The sequence below is a fragment of the Molothrus aeneus genome, chromosome 3 (genome assembly GCF_037042795.1).
Source record: "Molothrus aeneus isolate 106 chromosome 3, BPBGC_Maene_1.0, whole genome shotgun sequence".
NCBI lineage: Eukaryota > Metazoa > Chordata > Aves > Passeriformes > Icteridae > Molothrus > Molothrus aeneus.
This window is the reverse complement of record NC_089648.1, coordinates 68,426,316-68,434,536: the sequence shown is the minus strand read 5'-3', so window position 1 is coordinate 68,434,536 and position 8,221 is coordinate 68,426,316. Positions and strand designations below refer to the sequence as shown.

The window sequence follows — 8,221 nt, the reverse complement described above, 5'->3', positions numbered from 1 at the left end:
GCTGCCATGTGACTGTGACCCTGCCAGATCCATATAATCCAGACACCGTGATAGGCACAGGTTACCCACATCAACTTGAGCGGCCATAGTAGATAAAAGGAGAGGCAGATGCAGCCCTGCCCTAAAACACTCACAGCCTAAGTAGGCAAAGTAAGTGAGCTGGCTTTCAAATGGCCTGAGGGCTGGCCTAACTTTATTCCTGTTGAAGTCAGTGATAAAACTCCCATAAATGGAGCCTTTTGGAAAATCCCACCCTTGGGGCATGAAAGTACTTAAAAGAGGAGACTGAAAATTGTGCAAGCTTTAGATTCAATTTTGATCGGTTTTTATGTGTATTTCAGAGGACCCAGCCATGGAATCACAATAAGCAGAGCTCCTGTGTCTTTCTGTTTTGCTCATGCACTTTTCATAAGCAAAATGTGTAGGAAAAATTATACTGTGGTTTTAATTACGCCCCTAAACTGCATTATCATGGGCACACACGTGCTGCATGGAGCTGTGAAGAACTGGTATCATGACATGTGATAAAGGTTATGTGGCTGATATACCAGTGAATTCTGAAGAGGATAGGTAATCTTGCTCAAGGTTGGCACTCAGGTGATCCAGTTTTATTTCTCAGGTCTGGCATGGGCTTCCTGTATGACCTCAGTACAGTCATGTAATTGTTCAGTGCCGCAGTCCATCATCTTTTTAATAGGGTTACTACTTACTTATTTCCTTTCTCCCGCCCTCTCCTGCCTCACTTAGACTGCAATTCTGCCAGGGAGTGGAGCATTTCTTACCATGTGCAGGGCCTTCATCCAGTACAGTAAGACCTAATAGCAGTGCCTGTAGAGTAATGCAATGCCAATTAAATAAATAGATGAAGATGATAATATCATTTAGGACTAGATTTGCTGCTTGCAACCCAGCCCAAGGTCAAAGTGTTATGCTTCCCTGGAACCTCAGGATGCGCTCCATGTGGAGGTTTCTGCAGTGGTCAAAATCAACCCCAAGCAGTACCTAGTTTTGGGAAAGGGCTGAGCACCAGTCATGGTTCACAGGCAGCCTTCTATGGCTAACTGCTGAAAGCCACAAGGAAAGCCTCCTTGGAGATGTGGTGTTGGACTAAACATCTTCTCACCATGTCTTTTTGTCTGAACTTGGTTTCTGGCTCTTCAATTCCACTGTGGTTTTCCTCCCTACCAACTGCTAAATCATATACATGAATGCCAGTGTCACAATTGCAGAGTGGCTGCTGTCTTTTTGAGCTGCCTTGCATTCCTGTAGGGGCCATGTTACAACAAAAGCCATGGCAAGGCACTCAACATGGTGACCCAAAATGGAGTTGTGGCCATTATTTCCATTACTCGAACCTGCATTCATTCTGATTAATTCAGTGTCTTCTGGTACATTTAGATAACCAGGGGTTAATTGTATGCATATTGAAATGCTGTCCCTTGTAATAAAATCACACTAAATTATTCCTAACTTCAGTGGCGTTTGAATTCAAAACCTAACTAGACCCTTAGGCCCTACTTAGCAGCAGTGTAAGGCACTGACTTAGGATTAGGGCCTTGATGTTTTCTAATAAAATGGAATGGTTTTCAAATCTCTCTACTTGTCTATAATGCAATACATCAGGAATAGTTTGATTTGTCTGCTAATTCTATCCAGCAAAGCTTCAGAAGCACGCTGCTTCTCAGTCCATGCTATTGTCTGTATGTTGTCTCAGAGACAATGCTACTGTTGGACTAAATCTAGTCCACAGTCTAGGACGATATCAAGCCAGGTGAGAACTGATACATAGAAGTTGCCATGTGAAGTATTTATAACTACATCCATATTAATAGCTTTTATGTTCCTTGGTTTTGTGGGTCATCCCTTTATTCAACCCACAATTAACATCTTCAAGCGAGCTACTTTGGAGGGCTTTCTGCTAGGGCATGGCCTCCAAGGAGGAGGTGCAGCAGCACTATATTCACGTGTGGACATGTCTGAACATGTTCCTGGCATCACCCAAAGGCAGAGTGAAAGTTTACAAAGAATTACTAAATTAGTCTATATTTTAAAGTTTACCAGAATAGCTCGTACACCAATAATTTATGACCAGTGAAAACAAGTACAGAAAAGAAAGAGGCCTAATACAACCCTCGGAGAGATTTACCGGGTACTTGGAGAGGCTTGAGCGCTTTCCCCTGGGCCGGCCGGACAGGGCTCTGCAGCCGCAGGGAGGGCGAGCAGAGATGCGCTGCCCTCGCCAGGTACCGGCAGCTTCTCCAGCCCGCCCAGCTCCGGCGGCTCCCCCCATCCCGCCGCTCCCGCCCCGTTGGGGCGGCTCCAGCGCGGCGCCGCCCGCCCGTGGGCGGGCCGTGCCGAGCCGTGCGGTTTGGTTGAGCCTCCCTGCGTGTGTCTATAACTTTGTGTTGCTGCCGGTGGTTGTTAGGAGGAGGGATGTGGAAGTCGGCGGCGAGCAGGGTGACAGGCTGCTCGGGCGGGCTGCGGCGGCGGACGGGCTGGGCGCGGGCGGATCGCTTGCCTCTCGCCGGCTGCTCGCAGGGGGAGCGGGCGCTCTGCCGTTTTCCTATCCTTCGCCTTTAAAGGGAAGGCTCTTTGGAGCTGAAGGCGCAGGAGCAGCAGGAACCATGCAGCAGCGCTGCTTCTTCCTCCCGTGAATTCGGATCTCGATTGCTGCCGGTTGTGGAGGTGGCTCTCGATCCAGCACCCCCCCTGCCGCCTCCCGCCCCTCCCGATGTGGCTTTCCCTGCCTCGTCTGCCTGCGCTTTTTAAATGACTTAAGTGAAGGGGGGAAAAACTGTCAAGATGGCAGCAGCAGGAGCAAGGAGGTTATGAATGTGGTGTTGGTGCTGGAACAAAACCTATTCTCTTTGGCAGCCCTAGGGAGGGCTTAAAGCTACTGGACCTGTTGGAAGACTGGCGATTTGATTTGTTCCCGTTGTGTTTGCTTTTTCCCTGCAAGAAGGAGGATTTATTACTAATTTTTTTTTTTTTTGAACCGACCAGCCCCCGGGTTGGCCTTCTCCTGCCCCCTGCTCCGCCGGCTGTGAGATTTTGGGGGGTTGCTTGCGCGTGGCTTGGGGGCACCGCAAAGTGACAGGTTTACGCTAGTGTGCAGCTGGATGTATGCTAAGACTTCGGCTCCCTTTAGGGCGTTTTGAAGAAGGAAAAAGTCTTCGCCGTAACCCGAAGGACCGCTCTCCTTGCCTTCCTGCCGACGGAGGGCGCGAAGGACCACCCCCCCAAAAGGCAAGATATCTGCGGAAGCGACGAGGAGCGAGCTCAGAGGCGCCGGGGGCGTGAGGGGGTCCTCTCCCGGCTGGATACAGCGCGGTTCCCGCCGGAGCTACTTCTGCATCCGCATGGAGTGAAACATAAACAAACGCACACACGCACCGCGGGAGCGGCCGCCGCTCCGCCGCCGCGGAGGGCAGCGCGGCGGGCAACTCCGGCACCGCCCGGCCCGTGCTGCCGCGGCCGCTCCGGCTCCTAATCTGATTTTTTTTTTTTTTCCTCTCTCCCTCCCCTTCTCCCCCCGCCTCCCAGCCTCGGCGTGCGCATCGCCTGCGGGGAGCGGAGCTCGGAGCGCAGCGGAGAGCCGGCCAGTCCTTAGCGGAGCGCGGCATGCCCGCCTGGCAGCCCCCTGCCTGCTAGGCTCCCGTCGGCACCGAGGAGGCGGCGGAGGAGGAGCGGGGTCGGCGGCCGCCCGCCCGCCCCGTCGCAGCGCCCCGCAGCCGCCCGTGGGGGAGGCCAAGATGGCAGAGGCGTCGCCCCCCGCCCCGCTCTCGCCCCTGGACGTGGAGCTGGACCCCGAGTTCGAGCCGCAGAGCCGCCCCCGCTCCTGCACCTGGCCCCTGCAGAGGCCTGAGCTGCAGGCCAGCCCAGCCAAGCCCGCCGGCGAGTCGACCGCCGACGCCGCCTCCATGATCCCCGAGGAGGAGGACGACGAGGAGGAGGGGGGCGGCTCGGCCATGACCGTCGGCAGCGCGGCCCCCGCGGCCGGAGAAGCGGCGGCGACCACCGCCGTGCCGGAGGAGGCGGCGCGGCTGCTGGCCCCGCTGCCCGGCGGCGGCCCGGAGGGACCGAGCCTCTCGCCGGGGGGAGCGGCGGCGGCAGGCGGCGGGGGGCTGAGCGGGGGCCCGGCGGCGGCGCCGAGGAAGTGCTCGTCGCGGCGCAACGCGTGGGGTAACCTCTCCTACGCCGACCTCATCACCCGCGCCATCGAGAGCTCCCCGGAGAAGCGCCTCACTCTCTCCCAGATCTACGACTGGATGGTCCGCTGCGTGCCCTACTTCAAGGACAAGGGCGACAGCAACAGCTCGGCCGGGTGGAAGGTGAGGCGGGGTCCCGGGGCTGCGGCGCTCCCGCCGCGCCGCCCCGACGGACGGGCGGGCTGCCCGTGGAGGATGCGGCCGCGGAGCGGGGTGCTGGCGGCTCGCCCCGGCAGCAGCCCGCCGGGCGCTGGTGCTGGTCGTGCTGATGGTGGTCGTCCTGTCGGCTTTGCTTTTTTTTAAGAGAGAGATTATGGAAAGTTTTGTCTCTTTCCTGTTGCTGTGTACGGGCGGTGAGGGCTATTGACTCTGAGGGCAGAGTACACTCCGGAGCGGAGTTGAGTTTTGTGATGCACGAGCACATAAGCAGGAAAGAGAGAGGGAGAGAGAGAAAGAAAAATGAAAAATATTTATAACGTGTGTGGGTTTTGTTTTGCCTTTTTTTTTTTTTTTTAAAGTTATGGTAACACCAGAGGTAACTCATGCTGGAAAAGAGCAGAATTGCTTTTATGTATGCTCAGTCTGCGTCTCAAAGCTCAAATACAGAACGACTTTATTCTTTTTGTCAAGGAAACCCGCAGTTTTTTGCCTATGTGTTCCTCAAAGGCCGTAGAGGGAAATTCGGGTTTTGACATTTCTTCATAAAGTTAATCAAAGCATGGAGTTATTGGCTGTTCAGCCCCTGGAATGCTTGGTGTGCGATTCCTGCCTTGCCAGTGTATGAGAGCACCGTCTACTGATAGCACAGCATTTTCTGTCCAGCACTGCGACAGTGAGCAGCTAAGAGTACTACCGTTTTAATAAGTGAGGGGGGCAAAAAATAAAATCTGGTTTTGTGGCTTGTTTACTCAGCACGTGCAAAAGCACGTTGCAGGCAGGCAGGGTTTTACCCTCAAGAAAGAATCTTATAAGGCCTACCAGGAGCCAGAACTGCACGTAAAGCACATTTGAAGTGATTTCCAGAGCTACTTTTTTTTTTTCCTCTCGTTTTCCTGTTCATCTGTCAGCGTCTGTTGGATGCCAAAATGTCACGTACTTGCAGCTGTACAGAAATGCAGGTGCTGCTTGACGCCGATACTGTTTGCAGAAGGAAATCCCGGCAAGGTTCAGTTGCTGCTGAGGGCCGATACTAGCTGCATCTGACACTGAGTTTTTGTGTGGATGACTGAAGGTGAATTTGCCAGCAAGTTCAATGCTTTTACAGAGAAATTAAATTTTGTCTTTGAATCTATCTAGGTTGGATCAGGTGATAACTTTCAGTATACAAGTTGGTCAGAAATATTGTACAGATGAAACATTTCTGGCAGTTTCTGTACTAGCAGCCCTGTCTTGTATTTTGGTGCCTGAGTAGGACTTGGTGCTAGGAATTGAAGTGTAGCTGTATGATTTTTACCTTCCAAATGAAACACAGGAGAGGAAATACTTAGTTGACAGACTTGTCTCAGGCTGGGGAAAATACAAACACAAAGTTTATCTCTGGCATAGCTAGTTGAAGACAAGGCTTTTAAAACCACACATTCTATTTACAGCTTTTGTGTCTGTATTAGGTGTTGAATTTTGATCTGACTTTACAAGTGTGATGCAGAGTGTGATAAAGGGTTACATCTTCCAATGACAGCCTGTGCCTTCGTAAGTTGTTTGGTTCCACACAGAAGCAGTGGCTTTAGATGTCAGCTGTGATGACAAATCCAGCATTTTTATCTGGTACTTTGAATTTTCAGTAAATTCTCAGTATCTGATTCAAACGAAGATTTACCTAACAGCGGGGCTGACACTGTTTTGAATTTGGTGGCAAAACTCCTTTTCACTTTTGCAGAAGCAGAATCTGGGCCATAATATGAAGTGCTTACATTGATTAGTATCCTTAATACCATCACAATTTTTCTGACAATTTGTACTGTTAATTTGATATTGATTCCTTTGCTAAGCAGCATTAACTGGTACTTGGAGCTAATTAAAATGTTAAAAATTTGGATCCCTTGAGATTCTTCTGTTACAATTTAGTTCAGAAGTTTCTCATAAGCCTTTAGGATGACCTTTCTCAGGAGATGCAGGCACACTGGTAGCAGCAAATTCTGTCTCTGATGATTGTGAGCCATCTCTGAAGTTAGGGTAAGGCGTTCGGTCACGTTAACAGTGGGTGCAGTTGTGTGTGGGTGGTAGGGGCATGCTGGAAGGGGCAAAGGGGAGGTCAGGAGCTAAGAATAATAATTTGCCAGACATCTAAAACTGGAAAATGTAATTCCTTAGCAAGGCTAGGATTTCTTTTTCAAGTGCGTATATGTTCAGAAGAGGACTACTTCAGTTTCTCGGCTGGAGAGTAGCTTAATTTGTGCAGGGGCAGCACTCTTATATGGGGACTCCATCTTAGTCTCCTGATGTTAGAAGACATTATATCTTAATTACCACCTTTGTTTCCTTTACAGGTAATGAATACAACTCTTCAGGAACTAATGTCAGCTTTTCACATTAGACTTCTTCAGATCGCTAGTTACACTGAGACTTTAAATTAACAGAAGATAGTTCTGTGTTAGAAGGCTTTCATCTTAATTTAGAATATTTTTACACAGCTAAATTAATTGTTGAAGGCAGTAAGCCCATTTAACAATATTCTGCTCTGCCACTGAGTGGGAAAATTGTTATTTTAAACAAAGGGAAAAAGAGAACTTGGTCTTATTACCTTATGTATTATTATATATGAAATATTAATACTGTTTCCAGTGAGATGTGCTGAACACCATAATCCGTAAATATAGCCAGGATTATTCTCCTCAAACAATTATTTTAAGAGCTGTAAATTAAAGTTACAACTATCACTTTTTTTTTCTTTTCTTTTTTTTTTTTTTTTTTTTTTTCCTGGCTAGGGCATTAAAGCAGAAGTGAATATTTCAGATGTGGTTAGGAAGGCATATATTACGTTTCCGGTAATTTGGATAAGGTTTGCCCAATACACCCCCCCAACAATCTCCTTTGCTTCCCCCTCCCCCTGGCCCCGGTGGGACATTGGCTAAGCTAATAGTGCCTGAAGCTGACTGGGGCAGTGGTGTACGGTGCAGTGCTGCAGAGGTGCCGCACTCCGACACTCCTGTGTGCCACGGGCTGCCCCGGTTGGTACAATCCCATACACTTCCAGACCACTGGAGAGGGTTTCCATGCATGTTCCGGTATTGGCTTCTGTCTTGAATACTTAGGGAAGGTCGGTATTTATCTTCGTCATCACCGGAGGGGGGAACAGATCCGAGGGTGAGCTGGTTTCACCCTTGTGAAATTCACTGTGCCAGGTGACTGTTCCAGGTACTTCACAGAGCTCCTTGATGACTAGATCTTTCCTCATTCAGGTATCTGTTACCCAATCGAAGTCCTGCAGTCACAAAACTAGTGTGCTGACTTAAAAACCAAGTTTTATCTTGCAGGTATTTAAGGTGAAGCACTCACTTCCCTCAGTAATCTTGAAATAAGAAACTGGAAAACCTTTTGGTCTGTGTACATAGTAGAGATGCCCAGTTTCACTACAGTTTAAGTAATTCCATACCTCTTCCCACAATGTTATTTTGTAATTTCTTGAGCACTATCTTGTGAAACAGTCTTTTCTACATGGAGAGTACACTAGGGGGACTATTTTCCTCTTTGCTAAGCGATATGGCAAGACTATGAGTCTCATCCTTTATACAGAGATACCAGCAGTTCCCAAATTTAAATGTAGCTGATTTGCTTTGAATTGGTTTTCATATCAGAAGCCTATTCTGTTTTCCACCTGTTGTATTCTTCTTCCCCATAGAAGATAAACACTCGCTGCTGGGATATTTACTTTGAAGGGGAGGTTTTTGTAAACTTTGTACATTTCTTACCATGTTTTATTGGCCAGTATGTACCAAAGGGCTGCAGTCCCTTTGGTGTACCAAATGCATGAGTCTCTTCTTTAATTACTGAGACTTGAAAAGGCTTGAGAAATT

General features: G+C 49.3%; 1 protein-coding gene across 2 annotated transcripts in view; it reads left to right on the top strand.

The window, feature by feature from the left end:
• Positions 1–3,402: 3,402 nt before the first annotated feature.
• The window catches only part of FOXO3 (forkhead box O3), an 87,818-nt gene continuing 82,999 nt past the window's right edge, over positions 3,403–8,221 (top strand). Inside the window, exon 1 of one of the 2 annotated variants that reach the window (XM_066547131.1) lies at positions 3,403–4,331. In XM_066547131.1, coding sequence (XP_066403228.1) covers positions 3,753–4,331 — 579 coding nt within the window. In that variant the 5' untranslated portion in view covers positions 3,403–3,752. The remainder of the gene's footprint in view (positions 4,332–8,221) is intronic. The other variant, XM_066547132.1, reaches the window with a different exon arrangement.